Here is a 19,309-nt window from a genome sequence, read left to right as displayed (position 1 = left end):
AGATGTTGTCTACATCCGTAAACTCTTTCCACTCAAAAGACAAACTTGATGATGATGGCAGCATTACAGATCATCCTGCATCTGTGCCTACTCCTGTGTGAAAAAGGTAATATAATCAAACTATTGTACCTAGAATCATAACAAACGTCCACTGTTAAAATGATATTTATTTTCATGTTTTATATTTCTGTTTCTAGTTCCTTCTGCTAAGTTATCGGTACTGGAACAGGAGAAGAGTTTCATAATGGCCAATGTTGGAGACAACGTGACTTTGCACTGCTTCTATGAAGATGTCGACATGACGTACTTATACTGGTACAAGCAAAGTCTTGGAAATAAACCGGAGCAGTTAGCATTCCGTATAAAGCTGAAAGAGACGGCTTCTTTGTCAGAGAATTTGAAGAATGATCCCCGTTTCTCTGTGGTCCCAGGAGAAGGAATAAATCATCTCAACATCTCAGATGTGCAATTGTCAGACTCTGCAATGTATTACTGTGGAATGGCGCAGTATTCTGAAATTCAGTTCAAAGAAGGAGTCATGCTTATTGTTAAAGGTGCCTCGAGCAGCATCCAAGCAATTGTCCTGGAGCCACCAGAGAAGTCAGTCCAGCCCGGAGACTCTGTGACTCTGACCTGTACCGTCCACACTGAGCCCTGTGCTGGAGAACACAGTGTCTATTGGTTCAGACGATCAGAAAAATCTCAACCAGTTTTTAGCGGTGCCAACCGCTCTATACGTGGCTTTGACTCCGTGTCCGTCCGTCCGTCCGTCGTCCGTATGAGCCTGGGATGAGCACGGCAAAGAAGAAACACATACAAACACACGCGCACACACAGACACACACACACACACACACACGCACGTGGACACTGCCTATGTCATCTCTCCTCTCATTGCCCACACGTACTGTACCACTGGTTATCAAAGAGGGGTCCAGGGACCCCCAACGTATGTTATGTCCGAGCACGGGATGAGCACGGGATTTTAAACAGCTATAACTCCAGTTCGCAGCATGCCACCAACTCCACATTTGGTATGTGGACTTAGACCACCAATAGGGACGGGCATGAATTGCTGACGTTCTCAAAGAGGGGTCCAGGGACCCCCAGCTTCTGTTATGTCCCTCCGCCCGTATGAGCACGGGATGAGCACGGGATTTTAAACAGCTACAACTCCACTTTGCAGCATGCCACCAACTCCAACTTTGCAATGTGGACTTAGACCACCAATAGGGACGAGCACGAATTGCTGAAGTTCTCAATGAGGGGTCCAGGGACCCCCTGCCCCCGTATGAGCACGGGATGAGCACGGGATTTTAAACAGCTATAACTCCAGTTTGCAGCATGCCACCAAGTCCACATTTGGTATGTGGACTTAGACCACCAATAGGCACGAGCATGCATTGCTGACGTTATGAAAGAGGGGTCCAGGGACCCCCAGCGCCCGTATGAGCACGGGATGAGCACGGGATTTTACAGAGCTATAACTCCACTTTGCAGCATGCCAGCAAGTCCACATTTGGTATGTGGACTTAGACCACCAATAGGGACCAGCATGAATTGCTCAAGCCCCGCCCCCTCTGTCTTCCCATTGGCTGGCCTTCAAACAGCCATAACTCAAGTTCGCAGCATGCTATGGAGTACAAATTTTGTACATGGACTAAAGCCAGCAATAGGGACTAACTGTCATTACTTAAGCCCCGCCCCCTCTGTCTGCCCATTGGCTGGGCTTTAAACAGCCATCATTCCAGTTTGCAGCATGCTACCAAGAACAAATTCGGTAAGTGGACTCAGACCACCAATAGGGACGAACTGAAATGAGTTAAGGCCCGCCCCAAAGGCACCGCTTCCTTCACACAGGGTGTGATTTTTTTTACACCCATGACCAACGTTGTGAAATAGCAAACACAACACAGGGCAGCTTCTACAACTTCTCCATGAAGAACCTGAGACTGAGTGATGCTGGAACTTACTACTGTGCTGTGGCCTCATGTGGGGAGATACAGTATGGAAATGGAACCAGGCTGAACGTTAAGGGTAGGCCTACAGTACGACTTCAATACTCACCATTATTTAGACTACTATATTTACACTACTATGGGCTTATGACAAAGTAATCAAGTAAACAATCATTTGTGAGAATGCAGCTCTAATGTGCTTTTAAAGCTTTAAACAAACTATATCTATTACAAATAGATATTTCCTTGTGCTAAATCTCTACAGACACAACGCACGTTTTCTTGCTGTATTCCTTGGGTGTGGCACTGGTCATTTCCATCATCCTGGTTATTGTTTTGTCTTCCATCATCTACAAGCTGAAACAGGGAACATGTATTAGTAGTGGTGAGTGAGTTCCAAAGCATTTAGATTTTTGTGGTTATTGAAACACTGGTGCAGACAGAGAAGGATCATTATGTGTATTTGTTCTCTAGGACATTCACATGTTTCTTCGGTGTCTCCCACAAACACAGTGGTAGGTTTAAGTCATTTATTTGACATCATTTATCTTCTTTATGTTCCCCCAGCCACAAAGTCCACACTAGCTCGTTCCAATGATCATAATTTTGTCCCCTCTGTTTTGAAATTCAAGCACCAGAATGAAGACAACCATGCTGCTCCGAGTCTCAGCAAGAAGAGCCGATCAAGAACGCAGAGGAACATTATGGAGAACGATACTGTGTATGCTGGAGTTAGACAATATAACTGATATATACAGTACTATCCACTGCTATCTCCTTTTGCGGGGCTCACCCATACACTTATTATTGAGTTCATAAAACCTTACAAATTCTCTGACAAATTAAGGCACTTCTAAACAGTAAGTAAACAAATAGGTATTAGTTTACTCCTTATATTCATTTAATTTTAAAATGCTTTCCTGCTTACAATATATATATATATTTTCTAAATTATTTTGTATACTTTATTGAGTCAAAACTAGTAAGACATAATATTTTGAAAACTCACCTTGTGAAAAAGTACTGTCATTTTAATTACTAAGCTTAAATGATACATGCAATCATTTAGTAATTAATAAACGGACAAACATATTATTTCTCTCTTTCTGTGTTTTATTTCATTTTATTATATTATTATTATTTACTTATTTAAAAAATTGGGGGGGAGGGGGATCCTCACATACCCATTATTGGTCAGGGTAACTTGTGTATGAATATTTGCCCGGGGGAATGCATGTTGGAGACATACTCCTGCCATTGCCATTGAGCAAAGTACTGGCCTTAAAACTGGAGCAGGTCCCCAGGCTGCTCAGTGCCTGTCGAGTGCGCCTAGTTAGGATGGATCAATACAGATTATTAATGAATAAAGTATAGAATTCACACTGGCCACTTTGTTTGCCCTGTTGTTGTTTGACACATTATTAGAATTTTATCTTCAACTTCTTGAACTTTTGTAAGTCCCTCTGGAGTAGAGAAATGACATATATCAACAGCAATAACTATTAAAATCTCAGGGCTTTTTGTCGTACAATAGATGAACTGTTGACTGTATCATGGTTAATTTTACCATGATACAGGCACTGCGCAAAATTTTAATTTTGCGCAGCAACCACCCAACACACAAACTGATAGTTTTATTGTTTGACAGTGACCTCATCTGTCAAATTGTACTCTAATAACAGTGATCAACAATGGCTCTTTTTCATCATCAATGCTTGTAGTTCACTGATCTCTTCCACAGTCCACTAACAGTGGACACTAACAGTAGACACTAACACTACACTAACAGTAGATACAGTATAAGCTCAAAGCTGCATTGTGTAGTTAGAGAATAGACGGTAATGTTGTGGTATAACACAAGATCTTCTCACTCACATCAAAGACATTTCAAACCTCTCTCTCTCTCTCTCTCTCTCTCTCTCTCTCTCTCTCTCTCTCTCTCTCTCTCTCTCTCTCTCTCTCTCTCTCTCTCTCTCTCTCTCTCTCTCTCTCTCTCTCTCCCTTTCTCTTTCTCTCTTTCTCTCTATGCAGTTTTCAGATGAATACATCTTAAACATTCATCATCCATGTCTCTATAGAACAGCAAAGTCAAGTCAGTAGCACATTTAATCTGATGACAGTGTTTGTATCTACTCTGGAATTAGACAATAGAAATAGAGTGGAGAGTGGAAATCTATTCTCACCTGTATCTGCTTTGACAGTTATTTTTTATTTATTTGTATCAACAGTTAACCCTTTATTAAATGTATGCTTAACTGCAGTCCTGAAGGACAAAATACATGATGATACATTATTAGAACATCTTATAATTCATAATGGTCAGTGAACAATATTTAGTAAATGTGTCAGTTAAGCATTTTAGTGTGGTGTTTTCACATGATTAGCCTATATGAACATCAGGTATGTTTTTACGTAATGGGTGCAAAAGTCACAAGAGGGTAGTGATTATACCTCACAGACTCAGCATGGTCAAGAAAAGAACAACCTCTCACATTAACTATAAACACTTTCTTCTGATCATAATGTTGTTGATGTGAAAGAATCTGTTCTCACTGCTGTGTGGTTACAGTTGTTTAGTTTCCATTGGTGGAAACAAATGCGAAGCGAGGACAGGAAGACTGGTCTGAAACCTCAATGTCACGTACAGCATCTTACAGTGTCGCATAGGCAATATACAGATTAAATATGATTTCACATTTGTGAGGCTGATTTTAACTTTAAATGCATGTGCTGTTCTTTTGACCTTTAGACGTTTTTTACGGTTTCAGTTGTTTCATAATGCTTTATAATGCCACTATTATAATAATTATGATTGCATCCAAAATAGGTGTCAACAGGTGTTTTCAACTATTCTATTCTGTTATCTTTATTTGACCCTTTTTATTGTATTATGCTATTTCTTCTTATCAATAAATAATTGATATAATATTTTAATTAATAATAATTTGACAATATGTTTTCTTAACTCTCTAGGCTATTACAGTATAGCTTCACCTTGTGATCGAATTTCTAAGCCTAAATGATGCATGCAATCAATAAACGGCCAAACATATATATTTATGTATCTCTTTCTGTCTGTGTATGTGTGTGTGTGTGTGTGTGTGTGTGTGTGTGTGTGTGTGTGTGTGTGTGTGTGTGTGTGTGTGTGTGTGTGTGTGTGTGTGTGTGTGTGTGTGTGTGTGTGTGTGTGTGGGGGGGGGGAGTATTCCATCATATTGGTCAGAGTAACTTGTGTATGAGTGTGTTGAGGTGGGGTACAATGACATGCACTGTGGCTCAGTGCTTAGAGCCTTTCTGTAGGGAGTTTGTATTTTCTCCCTGTGTTTGTCTGGGTTTCATCCCACATCAAAAGACATGCATGTTAGAGACACACTCCTGCTATTGCCCTTGATTAAAGTACAGGCCTAGAAATAATGCAGGTCCCCAGGTGCTGCTCAGTGACTGTCCACAGCTCTAATAGTTAGGATGGATCAATACAGATGATGAATAAATAAAGTATAGAATTCAACACTGTGGCCACTTTTCACAGTTGTTAATTGACAGATTCTCAGAATTGTATCTGATCTTGAACTTGTGTAAGTCCCTGTGGATAAGAGAAATAATAAAATGGTATATCACCTGCAATAACTATTCAAATCTCAGGTCTTTTTATGTCTTCAGTGAGACAGATAGTCAGAGGAAAACTGAAAGGAGGCGGTGCAATATAGGTACAGGAAGAAGTCCTCAAACAGGACCTCTCTCTCTCTCTCTCTCTCTCTCTCTCTCTCTCTCTCTCTCTCTCTCTCTCTCTCTCTCTCTCTCTCTCTCTCTCTCTCTCTCTCTCTCTCTCTCTCTCTCTCTCTCTCTCTCTCTCTCTCTCTCTCTCTCTCTCTCTCTCTCTAACTCTTTCTCTCTTTCTGCGTTTTTTCAGATTAATGTGCCCATGCACTTATCAATCTTTTTTTTTTAAATCATCCATGTCTCTATAGAACAGCAAAGTCAAGCCAAGTCATCCTTATTTAGCACATTTAATCTGATGATAGGGTTTGTATCTACTCTAGAATTAGACAATATATCTAAGTAGAATGGAAATCTATTCTCACCTGTAGTATCTGCTTTGACAGTTAAGATTTTTTATTTGTCCTAACAGTTTACCCATTATTCAATGTATGCTTAATTACAGACTGAAGGACAAAATACATCTTTTTCCTAACAACAATTCCTAATGGCCATTGAACAATGAATTTGATACATGTGCGGTGTTTTCACACGATTATATGAACACAGGGGCGCCGATATTTATAAGCTCTAGCGGGTGCCCAACAAGGCACACATGCACGCGCGTGCAGCGCATGTGCGAAAAAAAAGTGTGGGTTTTGGTCAGATAATTTACTTTTTTGGGGGGGTTTTGTAACTTCATTTTGGTTAATTCGGTTGTTCAGTGGCGATCTGAACCAGACGATCAGATTTTGAAAAAATAAATAAAAAGAATGACCAGCACCGAGTGGGTGCTCCTCACCCACAGTGGGTGCTTTAGCCCCGGGGCACCCACGGTATCGGCGCCCTTGTATGAACATCAGGTATGTTAATGTGTGCAAAAGTCACAGGGGAGGAGGCTATATTGATTATCCCTCACAGATACAGTATGGTCAAGAAAAGAACAACCTTAGACTCTCACATGTCTATAAATACTTTCCTTCTGATCATAAATGTTGATGCAGTTTGCACCTTTCAAGCTCAACCAAGTCTCAGCTGAAGGCTTCTGTTCTCACTCCTGTGTGGTTACAGTTGTTTAGTTTCCATTGGTGGAAACTAATGTGAAGCGAGGACAGGAAGACTGGTCTGAAACCTCAAGGTCACGAACAGCATCTTACCCAGTGTAGCATAGGCTATAGATAGATAAAATGTGATTTCACATTTGTGAGGCTGACTTTAACTTCTTTTGACGTTTAGACTGCATGGTTTGTGTGCTCCAGAAAGCCACTTGAAAATAAATGGAGTTACAGGTCACAGTAGAATTCCAAGATTTGGGAAGTGGATGCATTCGCCAATCAGTGTAAGATTTCAACAAAAAGTGACTGGGTGGTTATGGCCTAACTGCCTAACTGTGAAAACCAGTGGGAGAATAAAACAAACAGATACAACAGTGTGCCTACACGCACTTTGTGCTTTGCCCCCTAATAAACGTGACGGGACTGAAATGCCTTTATCATAGTGGCTAAATCATTCTACCATTGTACTGTAGACACACACACACACACACACACACACACACACACACACACACACACACACACACACACACACACACACACACACACACACACACACACACACACACACACACACACACACACACGAGGTACATGCACACTAAAGGTCACGGTATAGTATTAATAGCTTTTGGTCATCATTTGATTTTCAACACCGCAGGTGTGGTCTATTACTGTACCTCCAGTTTTTCATTTTAGAGGTCATGCATTTCACCAAATAAGGTATTTGCTAAAACTCATCCGCTCTGGTTGTCCAATCAACATCGCCCTCATCTTTGAACAGAGGAGTATCTATGAAATTCTTTCCATTCTTTGCAGCCATTTGAACAAGATGACAGCTCCGAAGTTCAGACTATGTATCTTATTTTTCTTATTTGGGAAAATGGGTAAGTTGGGCCTTTTTGCAACTTCAATAATGTTTTAAACTGTATGTCCGTCACATATAGCTCAGAATATATATCTTTAACGTAGTTGGTAAAATATTATCAAAACTATATTCCATATGACAGCATATTAATTGACTGATAATTTATCAATCTAAAATTTGTCTCTATTTTACAGCAGGTCATCTGAAACAAGCCTCAGCCTTCCATCAAGATAGTAGACTTATATCAGCTAACATAGGACACAATGTAACTTTGCACTGCTTCTATGGGAGTGATACTGCTTCAACAATGTTTAGTTGGTACAAGCAAACACTGGGACATAAACCACAGCTTGTGTCTACCTTCTATCAATACGATCAAAATGGCAATCTACAAGATGAATTCAAGGACAATTCACGCTTCTCACTGCACACTGCAGAAAAGGGACTATATCACTTAGAAATCTTAGATCTGCATCTTTCAGACTCGGGTACTTACTACTGTGTGAGAGTTAGTTCCTATGTGTTCACGTTTGCAGACAGAGCTTTTCTTAGTGTAAAAGGTTCAGGTTCCAACGTTCAAACTATCATCCGTCAGTCCGTGTCTGAGTCGGTCCACCTAGGCAACTCTGTGACTCTGAACTGTACCATCCACACTCAATTATGAGATAGAGAAAACAGTGTCTACTGGTTTAGAAGCTCAGAAGAATCTCAACCAGGTGTCTTATACACTCAAGCAGTCCAAAACCATGAGTGTAAGAGGAGGTCTGAGTCTGAGACACAAACACAGAGCTGTGTGTATAACTTCCATAAGAAGATCCTGAACCTTTCTGATGCTGGTACTTACTACTGTGCTGTGTCCTCGTGTGGAGAGATACTGTATGGAAATGGGACCAGGCTGAACGTTGTCGTTGGGGAAGATGAATGTCATAACCAGATGAAGATCCTGGTGTTTCTCTCCATCATCAGAACTGGAGTTGTGCTCTTCTGCCTCCTTATCTTAACCATCATCTACATGACCAGAAAATATACTTTCACATGTCAGCTTGTGGAAAGATAAAAACACACCATTGTGATTTGTCTCTCAGTAGTTTAGCTTGCTGAATCTTTTTGTAGTACTCAATTTCAGTTGTTTCATAATGCTTTATGATGCCACTATAATACACCGAAATAAGTGTTTTCAATTATTCTATTCTGTTATCTTTATTTGACCATCTTTCTTGTATTGCGCTATTTCTTATTATCAATAAATCATTAATAATATTTTAATTAATAATATCTTGACAATATTTTTTCAGAACTCTCTCTGCTATTATAGTAGTATAGCTTCAGTGTGTGTGTGTGTGTGTGTGTGTGTGTGTGTGTGTGTGTGTGTGTGTGTGTGTGTGTGTGTGTGTGTGTGTGTGTGTGTGTGTGTGTGTGTGTGTGTGTGCACGTGGGGTGGGGGGGTGTTCACTATTCCTTTCTTAAAGTTTGTCCTGGGTTCAAACCCTGGGTTAAAGTACAGGCCTTAGAAATGCTGCAGGTCCCCAGGCGCTGCCCTTACAGATACAACAGCATGGTCAAGAAAAGAACAACCATAGACTCTCACATGTCTATAAATACTTTCTTTTTTATCATAAATGTTGATGCAGTTTGCACCTTTCAAGCTCAACCAAGTCTCAGCTGAAGGCTTCTGTTCTCACTGCTGTGTGGTTACAGTTGTTTAGTTTCCATTGGTGGAAACTAATGTGAAGCGAGGACAGGAAGACTGGTCTGAAACCTCAAGGTCACGTACAGCATCTTACAGTGTACAGTGTTGGTAATTTAAGAACAAAAACACCAAAAACAAATTTTCTAAAACTCACTGGTATATACAGGTCAATAGAACTCTGGAATGCTCTGCCCAAAAATATGTACAATCCATAACAAAATTACTTTCAAAAAACAAATTAAGAGATACCTTGCAAGTAACATGTCAAGTATGTAACTGTTATTTGTTTAATTTGACTGGATTGTTGGATTTGATTTTAAAATGTTAATTTGTCTTTTTGTATTCATTTTTATTTGTATTGTTTATTTTTATTTTTTATTTTACTATTATTTGTATTTTTAGTTGTACATTTATATTGTATTTGCTTTGTTCAGGACCCCAGGAAGGCTAGAGGCTCATTCATGTGACTCTAATGGGGATCCTTTAATAAACATAAACATAAACAGTGTAGCATAGGCAATAGACAGATTAAATGTGATTTCCCATTTTTTAGGCTGTATTTAACTTTAAATGCATGTGCTGTTCTATTGACCTCTAGACTGTACGGTTTGTGTGCTCCAGAAAACCACTTGACAATAAATGGAGTTGCTGGTCACAGTGGAATCCCAATTTGGGAAGTGGATGCATTTAAAATGTGATGTGGTTTAATATGAATTGTGGGCTATCACTGATTTTTCCTGATAGCTGCAAAAGCTATACATGAAGATATACGGTCTATAAAGGTGGTATACGCAGGTTGTTTGTGAAAGCTGATAGCCCACTTCCTGCTAAAACAAATGCGTCTGCTGCAATGAAAGAGATACAAAGCACAGTGAAAATTAACAAAGATCAATCAATAGTACCTGTCCTCCTGTGAGAGGTGAAACATGGTGTTGAAAATATTTGTTTTACGATACAGTATACTGTATTATTTTTGTGTTCTTTTTTTATTTACTGTATGTCTTAAGGTCAATAAGATTCATCATCTCTATATGCATAGCATAGACCACAGTGCAGTAACACACACTTTTACCTGGTTGATATTCAGTGTCATAATAACTAGGACAAGCTACTGAATAATGGCTACATGGTCAGTCAGACAATGGCTCTTTCCGTGTTAAGGTGGGGTTTCTGAAATACTGTTTCTTACATGATGAACAGAAACCAAATCCAAGAATTACAAACAAAATGCTGTTGCGGTAGGATTTCAAAATGTGCTTATTCAAAGTTTGTGTTTTTCTATTTGCTATCTGCAATGTTCTCTAAAAAGTTCTCTAAAAAGTGACTGGGCGGTTGTATGCTAAACTGTGAATACCAGTGGGAGAATAAAACGAACAGGTCAACAGTAAGCCTACTCACACTTCGTGCTTTGGCCCCTAATAAACGAGGATGGAACTAAAGGGCTTTTATCATAGTGGCTAAATCATTCTACCATTGTAGAGTACTGTAGGTCTTCGTCAGGGATTAAAAAACCACACACACACACACACACACGCACACGTGACGCACACGCGCGCACACACACACACACACACACACACACACACACACACACACACACACACACACACACACACACACACACACACACACACACACACACACACACACACACACACACACACACACACACACACACACACACACACACACACACAGTATTAGACACACACAAGTGTGGTCTAATACTCTACCTCCAGTTTTTGGACAGAGCCATTTTAGAGGTCGTGCATTTCACCAAATAAGGTATTTGCCAAAACTCAAACAGCTCTGGTTGGCCAATCAACGTAGCCCTCATCTTTGAACAGAGGAGTATCTATGAAATTCTTTCCATTCTATGCAGACATTTGAACAAGATGACAGCTCCGAAGTTCACACTATGTATCGTATTTTTGTTCTTTGGAAAAATGGGTAAGATGGGCCTTTTTGCAACTTCAATAATTTTAATAAGTAATAATAATTATATTTTTACGCATTAAGTAAAATATTATCGACACTATATTCCATATTAATTGACTGATAATTTATAAATCTGGAATTGTCTCTGTTTTACAACAGGTCATCTGAAACAAGCCTCAGCCTTCCATCAAGATAGTGGACTTATATCTGCTAACATTGGACACAATGTAACTCTGCACTGCTTCTATGGGAATGATACTGGTGCAACAATGTTTAGTTGGTACAAGCAACCACTGGGACAGAAACCACAGCTTGTGTCTACCTTCTATAAATACGATCAAAATGGCATTCTACAAGATGAATTCAATTCACGCTTCTCACTGCACACTGCAGAAAAGGGACTAAATCACTTAGAAATCTCAGATCTGCATCTTTCAGACTCGGGTACTTACTACTGTGTGAGAGTTAGTTCCTATGTGTTCACGTTTGGAGACGGAGCTTTTCTTAGTGTAAAAGGTTCAGGGTCCAACGTTCAAACTATCATCCGTCAGCCCGTGTCTGAGTCGGTCCACCTAGGAGAATCTGTGACTCTGAACTGTAGCATCCACTCTCAATTCTGTGATGGAGAACACAGTGTCTACTGGTTTAGAAGCTCAGAAGAATCTCAACCAGGTGTCTTATACACTCAAGGAGTCCAAAACCATGAATGTAAGAGGAGGTCTGAGACACAAACACAGAGCTGTGTGTATAACTTCCATAAGAAGATCCTGAACCTTTCTGATGCTGGGACCTTCTACTGTGCTGTGGCCTCATGTGGAGAGATACTGTTTGGAAATGGAACCAGGCTGAACGTTGGGGAAGATGAATGTCGTAACAAGATGAGGATCCTAGTGTTTCTTTCCATCATCAGAACTGGAGTTATGCTCTTCTGTCTTCTCATCTTAACCATCATCTACATGACCAGAAAATATATTTTCACACGTCAACTTGTGGAAAGAATAAATACACCATTACGATTTGGCTCTCAGTAGTTTTGCTGGCTGAATCTTTTTGTAGTTTTCAATCAATTTCAGTTGTTTCATAATGCTTTATAATGCCACTATTATTATATACCAAATAAGTGTTTTGAACTATTCTATTCTGTTATTTTTATTTGACCATCTTTCTTGTATTATGCTATTTCTTATTATCAATAAATCATTAATAATATTTTAATTAATAATATCTTGACAATATTTTTTCAGAACTCTCTCTGCTATTATAGTAGTATAGCTTCAGTGTGTGTGTGTGTGTGTGTGTGTGTGTGTGTGTGTGTGTGTGTGTGTGTGTGTGTGTGTGTGTGTGTGTGTGTGTGTGTGTGTGTGTGTGCGTGCGTGCGTGCGTGCGTGCGTGCGTGCGTGCGTGCGTGCGTGCGTGCGTGCGTGCGTGCGTGCGTGCGTGCGTGCGTGCGTGTGGGGGGGTATCACTATCCCTTTCTTAAAGTTTGTCCTGAGTTAAAACCCAACTAGCATCTTCTGTAGGGAGTTTGTATTTACTCCCTGTGTTTGTCTGGGTTTCAGACACATCAAAAGACATGCATGTTAGAGACACACTCCTGCCATTGCCCTTGATTAAAGTACAGGCCTTAGGAGTGACTGTCCACTGCTCTAATAGCTAGGATGGATCAATACAGATGATGAATAAATAAAGTATAGAATTCAACACTGTGGCCACTTTTCCCTGTTGTTTTTTGACATGTTCTTAGAATTGTATCTGATCTTTAATTTGTGAAAGTCCCTCTGGATAAGAGAAATAACAAAATGGTATGTCAGCTGCAATAACTATTCAAATCTCAGGTATTTTTGTCCTACAATAGAAGATGAACTATTGAATGCATCGTGGTTTGTTGTATCTATTATCCTGGGATCCATGCTCATAAAGGCATATTATCACATACATGCCTTTTTCTTTTTTAAGTGGGTGCCCACTTCCCTCTGTCTTTTTACATCATCAGTGAGACAGTCAGAGGAAAACTGAAAGGAGGCGGTGCAATAGATGTACAGAAAGAAGTCCTCAAACAGGACCCCCCTCTCTCTCTCTCTCTCTCTCTCTCTCTCTCTCTCTCTCTCTCTCTCTCTCTCTCTCTCTCTGGTGGTGTTTTCACACGATTATATGAACATCAGGTATGTTAATGTGTGCAAAAGTCACAGGGGAGGAGGCTATATTGATTATCCCTCACAGATACAGCATGGTCAAGAAACGAACAACCTTAGACTCTCACATGTCTATAAATACTTTCCTTTTGATCATAAATGTTGATGCAGTTTGCACCTTTCAAGCTCAACCAAGTCTCAGCTGAAGGCTTCTGTTCTCACTCCTGTGTGGTTACAGTTGTTTAGTTTCCATTGGTGGAAACTAATGTGAAGCGAGGACAGGAAGACTGGTCTGAAACCTCAAGGTCACGTACAGCATCTTACAGTGTAGCATAGGCTATAGATAGATTAAATGTGATTTCACATTTGTGAGGCTGAGGCTTTTGACGTTTAGACTGCATGGTGTGTGTGCTCCAGAAAACCACTTGAAAATGAAATGGAGTTACAGGTCACAGTAGAATCCCAAGATTTGGGAAGTGGATGCATTTAAAATTTGTTGTGGTTTATGATGTATTTTGGGTTGTCACTGATTCTGCCTGATGAGCTACAAAAGCTATAAAGGAAGCTGTAATGTAAGGTCTATAAAGGTGGTATACGCAGGTTGTTTGTGAAAGCACACATGATGCTGATAGCCCGCTTCCTGCTAAAAAAAAAAAGACACAACATCTGCCTCAATGAAAGAGTGAAAGAGTAAAAATGGAGTAAAAAACAATTGCAATACGGTATACTGTATGGTGTTCTTTTTTATTTACTTTTTTAAGGTCAATAAGATTCATCATCTCTACATCCAGAGCAGACCACACCACAGTAACACCTTTTTACCTGGTTGATATTCAGTGTCATAATAATTAGGACAAGCTACCTGGTCAGTCAGACAAATGGATCTTTCAGTGTTAAGGTGGGGTTTCTTAAATACTGTTCCTTACATGATGAACAGAAACCAAATCCAAGCCAATCAGTGTAAGATTCATTTCAACAGCGTTTGGCATGATCCTCTAATCAATCTGCAATGTTCTGTAAAAAGTGACTGGGCGATTGTATGCCTAACGGAGAAAACCAGTGGGAGAATAAAACAAACAGATACAACAGTGTGCCTACACGCACTTCGTGCTTTGCCCCCTAATAAGCGAGGACGGAACTAAAGGGCCTTTATTATAGTGGCTAAATCATTCTACCATTGTACTGTAGGTCTTCGGCAGGGATTAAAAGCACACACAAACAAACACACACACACACACACACACACACACACACACACACACACACACACACACACACATACACACACACACACACACACACACACACACACACACACACGTTACTGTACCTCCAGTTTTTTATTTTAGAGGTTGTGCATTTCACAGAATAAGGTATTTTCCAAAACTCAAACAGCTCTGGTTGGCCAATCAACGTCGCCCTCATCTTTGAACAGAGGAGTATCTAAGAAATTATTTCCATTCTATGCAGCCATTTGAACAAGATGACAGCTCCGAAGTTTACACTATGTATCGTATTTTTTTTCTTTGGGAAAATGGGTAAGTTGGGCCTTTTTGCAACTTCAATAATCTTTTAAACTGTATGTCACATATAGCTCAGAATATATATTTTTAAAGTATTTAGTCAAATATTATCAAAACTATATTCCATATGACAGCATATTAATTAATTTACTGATAACTTATCAATCTGAAATTGGTTTCTGTTTTACAGCAGTTCATCTGAAACAAGCCTCAGCCTTCCATCAAGATAGTGGACTTATATCTGCTAACATTGGACACAATGTAACTCTGCACTGCTTCTATGGGAATGATACTGGTGCAACAATGTTTAGTTGGTTCAAGCAAACACTGGGACAGAAACCACAGCTTGTGTCTACCTTCTATAAATACGATCAAAATGGCATTCTACAAGATGAATTCAAGGACAATTCACGCTTCTCACTGCACACTGCAGAAAAGGGACTAAATCACTTAGAAATCTCAGATCTGCATCTTTCAGACTCGGGTACTTACTACTGTGTGAGAGTTAGTTCCTATGTGTTCACGTTCGGAGACGGAGCTTTTCTTAGTGTAAAAGGTTCAGGGTCCAACGTTCAAACGATCATCCGTCAGCCAGTGTCTGAGTCGGTCCACCTAGGAGAATCTGTGACTCTGAACTGTAGCATCCACTCTCAATTCTGTGATGGAGAACACAGTGTCTACTGGTTTAGAAGCTCAGAAGAATCTCAACCAGGTGTCTTATACACTCAAGGAGTCCAAAACCATGAATGTAAGAGGAGGTCTGAGACACAAACACAGAAATGTGTGTATAACTTCCATAAGACGATCCTGAACCTTTCTGATGCTGGGACCTTCTACTGTGCTGTGTCCTCGTGTGGAGAGATACTGTTTGGAAATGGAACCAAAGTGGGCATTGAAAGTAAGTAACATCTTAACAGTAGATTTCTCGTTTAATCAAATATCTTCATTGCTCTTCCACAAAGAGAAGTTGTTCAGGTCCACAGAGGATAAAGTTTAACACTTTACATGGTGTTTTCATGGCTGATGTTTACAGGTGGAGTGGACTCTCATATCTTGGTTAATTTCATGATAGCAGCGCTGGTATTCACCTCTATCCTGACTGTCATCCTGGCATGTTGTGTGTACAAGTTGAACAAGCAAAAATGTCACCACTGCACAGGTATTTGATATTTATTCCATTTGAATTGTCATCAAATGGTGTTTCATGGTACTTAATTAAAAAATTTTGCTATTTTTTTCACAAACAGGTTCTCAACCAAGAAGTTCGGCTTCCTCTCCTCAGAACGTAGGGGTAAATAATTTAGATCAACTGTTACAGAATGAATACATAAAAATTATTGATTTGTTTACAGATTTGTTCCCCTGGTGTATAAAGCATTGTGTTAGTTCACAGGAGTCATATGCGACTCAGCTGTAATCAGCTGTCAGTCTTCTGATTGTTTTCAATGTCTCAATTGGTCTCAATAGAGAAATTTAAAGTCCTTATTGAGGACACACTACATAGTGACTGTACCTGCTTCGTGTAATGGCTAGTCTTGCATTTATGATCTTCACCGTACGTACTGAGATTCTGTTGCTTGTTGCTGTTGTATTATCTGTATTGTTGTATTATTTATCATTGCTGTATTGTATGTGTTGTGATCAGGGTGTCCTTGAAAAAGAGAGCTTGCTCTCAACGGGCTCCCCTGAATAAATAAAGGGGGAAAAAAAGAAAGAAAGAATCAGCTACACTTTTTTTTACACACCAATCACAGCTCTGCTGTGAATAAATGAAGTTATATTAATTTCCCATTTTCACTGTCTGTTACCAGGGTCAAGATGCAGACAATCTCCATTATGCTGCTGTAAGAGTGACCACAAACACATCAAGAAGACAGCGAGACAACATGGATGCCTGCTTGTACTCCAGCGTTAGACAGTAGAACTGGACTCTTTGACTAGCCAGGCTTTGTTTCATTATAACAGTTATTTTCATTTTCAACATGTTATGATGGTAATGTTGATTAAAAAAGGGGGGAAAATAATGTTTATACAAGTAATGACTTAGATGCCAATATAATCAATATTCAACCATTGCTTTTTTAATAGGCTAAATGCATTAATAAAGTATTAAAATAATTGCATATTATTGTTTGTCTTGTATATTATTGTTTGTCTTTAAATGTCTCGATGAATTGAATACACAGGACCACACAAAAAGCCCAAAGGGCTTATTTCCATTTTGTATAAATCTGTACCACTGTACCTTTTTTTTGCAAACTGTTAATAAAGTAGTCAATCAATCAATCAATCAAAAACCACAACTGTATGAGTTCCTAGTGTAATGCAACACTGTGTGTGTCCACTACCACAGTGGGCAAGATTGTGCAGAGAGCTGCTATACTGTCACACAACAAGCCCCATCTGTGACCTCCCCCTCTGCTGCAGCTCTGAGCTACAGCAGAGGGGAAGGTCATAGATGGGCCTACTGTCACAAATATGTGCTTATCATCAGTGGTGGAAGAGGTACTCAGATATTTTACATAAGTAAAAGTAGTAATACCACGATATAAAAAAAATACTCTGTTACAAGTAAAAGGCCTGTGTTCAAAAGGTTACTTGAGTAAAAGTACAAAAGTATTGGCATCAAAATATACTTAAAGTACCAAAAGTAAAAGTACTAATGTTTGAAAATAGCAGATCTACAAGCTCACAGCGCGTCGCGATGCGACGCGTTGTGAGCTTGTAGATCGGCTATTTTCAAATAGCCTACGTATAAATTGGAGATACTCTAGTAAAGTCAAAAGTAACTCAAAATTGTACTTAAGTACAGTACTTAAGTACATGTACTTAGTTACTTTCCACCACTGCTTACATGGAGTTAGTTACCATAGTAGTTAGATACAGTATATCTTCATTGATCCTGCAGGGGGAATTCAGTTGCCAGAAGCAGCAAAGCAGTTAGAACACAGGGCAAGATACAGAGGAAAAAGTATATACAGTAGAGTACATTTCCATTGATAGACGATATGATCAGGTGAAACAAGAGGACAAGCTTTCATAGCATCTATCACTCATCGAGTGCTACAATGACCACATGAGCTGTTTGTTTCCCCCCAGTTAAAAGGTCATGATTGTCAGATGACTATGCTTTGATAAAGTCTGTTAGTACTCATACACTGAACCATCTCCTGTCTCTTTGTTGCTGTGTATGTGGTTTACAGCAGGATGTCCTCTTAGTGTTCTCTCTGTGTGTTCGTGTACTGCATCAGAGGACAGAAAGAGAAATACTCTACTGTAGATGAAAATCAAATGATGACCAAAAGCTATTAATACTATACCGTGACCTTTAGTGTGCATGTACCTCGTGTGTGTGTGTGTGTGTGTGTGTGTGTGTGTGTGTGTGTGTGTGTGTGTGTGTGTGTGTGTGTGTGTGTGTGTGTGTGTGTGTACTGTAAATGGTGCATGTACATGTATTGTATATAGTGTGTGTGTGCATTCGTGCATTCGTGCATGTGTGTAAATGGTGAATTTATTGTGTATCCAAAGTGCTTTACAATGTGCATTGCAATCGGGCAAATGTAAGGTTAGGGGCTAGACCTTTGCGCTCAAGGACACTTTAATATGAAGCCAGGGGGAATCAAACGGGAACCTTTAGATTCAAGACGGCCACTGACTCCACCGTGCGTGCGTGCGTGCGTGCGTGCGTGCGCGTGCGTGCGTGCGGGCGCAAGAAAGCTGAGGTAGTCTTCAGAAAGTGAGGACATTTTTGCTGGTCCTCACATTGCAACAGGATGACATTACGGGTTAGGGTTAAAATTAGACTTGTGTTCCTGGGTTCAGGTTATGGTTAGGCCTGTAGTGATGATGTCTGTCTGTCTGTCTGTCTGTCTGTCTGTCTGTCTGTCTGTCTGTCTGTCTTAATGGGTGCATACTGTACAAATCCTGTTCTGAAGCATCAGCATCATCAGCTCATCATTTTGTCTTCTCTATTTTAAACCCAGTGAGTAATAGGTTATGGTACAAAGAGCTGAATAGTTACTGAGAATAGTACAACTTTATCAAAGTAATGTCATTTGGGGTAATCTAAATTAATTATTAATGCGTGACAACCAGGAATAGTTTGGTGACCACCGGAGAGACGGGTGACAGCCGGAATGCAGACGGCATACCAGGAGCAGTATGGGTTAGAACCCCAGGCTGTGTCTTCCGTGAGGAAGAAGTCCAACAAACCCACGGTGAGGCCTTTAGGAGGGCCATTCCAGCTAACCGCAAGTGGAGCTAATACCATTAGACGGCCCAATCTAGTGGTATTGGCCCAAGGAACCATCACAACCCCAGGCTACAACACTGATGATACATCCCAGGTGCATCCATGTGATGTTCTTTATATATACGAGCTTTACATGTACCTACAATGCTTTCCCACTTACAAGCTAAGCTTGTAAGGCCCTTTCCGTTTTGATTTTC

The 19,309-nt window shown here is 40.0% G+C and overlaps 2 protein-coding genes across 2 annotated transcripts; both read left to right on the top strand.

The window, feature by feature from the left end:
• Window positions 1–244: 244 nt before the first annotated feature.
• On the top strand, window positions 245–2,707 carry LOC311034437 (uncharacterized protein; the record flags this gene model as incomplete). Its single annotated transcript, XM_084042317.1, has 5 exons — window positions 245–719; window positions 1,903–2,037; window positions 2,224–2,343; window positions 2,433–2,473; window positions 2,591–2,707. 5 exons carry the CDS (start codon window positions 245–247, stop codon window positions 2,705–2,707), a joined length of 888 nt encoding a protein of 295 aa, XP_083898443.1.
• An 8,451-nt stretch (window positions 2,708–11,158) lies between these two features.
• Window positions 11,159–16,828, top strand: LOC311035234 (uncharacterized protein). The gene is made up of 5 exons (XM_084043321.1): window positions 11,159–11,217; window positions 15,051–15,758; window positions 15,894–16,019; window positions 16,108–16,151; window positions 16,672–16,828. The coding sequence occupies exons 1-5, from the start codon at window positions 11,163–11,165 to the stop codon at window positions 16,780–16,782; spliced, it is 1,044 nt and encodes a 347-aa protein (XP_083899447.1). The 5' UTR covers window positions 11,159–11,162; the 3' UTR covers window positions 16,783–16,828.
• Window positions 16,829–19,309: the final 2,481 nt, after the last annotated feature.

This window comes from Gymnoscopelus microlampas (genome assembly GCF_963454915.1).
Source record: "Gymnoscopelus microlampas genome assembly, chromosome: 19".
Lineage (NCBI taxonomy): Eukaryota > Metazoa > Chordata > Actinopteri > Myctophiformes > Myctophidae > Gymnoscopelus > Gymnoscopelus microlampas.
Note: the sequence above shows the minus strand (reverse complement) of the source record. Positions and strands in the feature narration are given on the sequence as shown.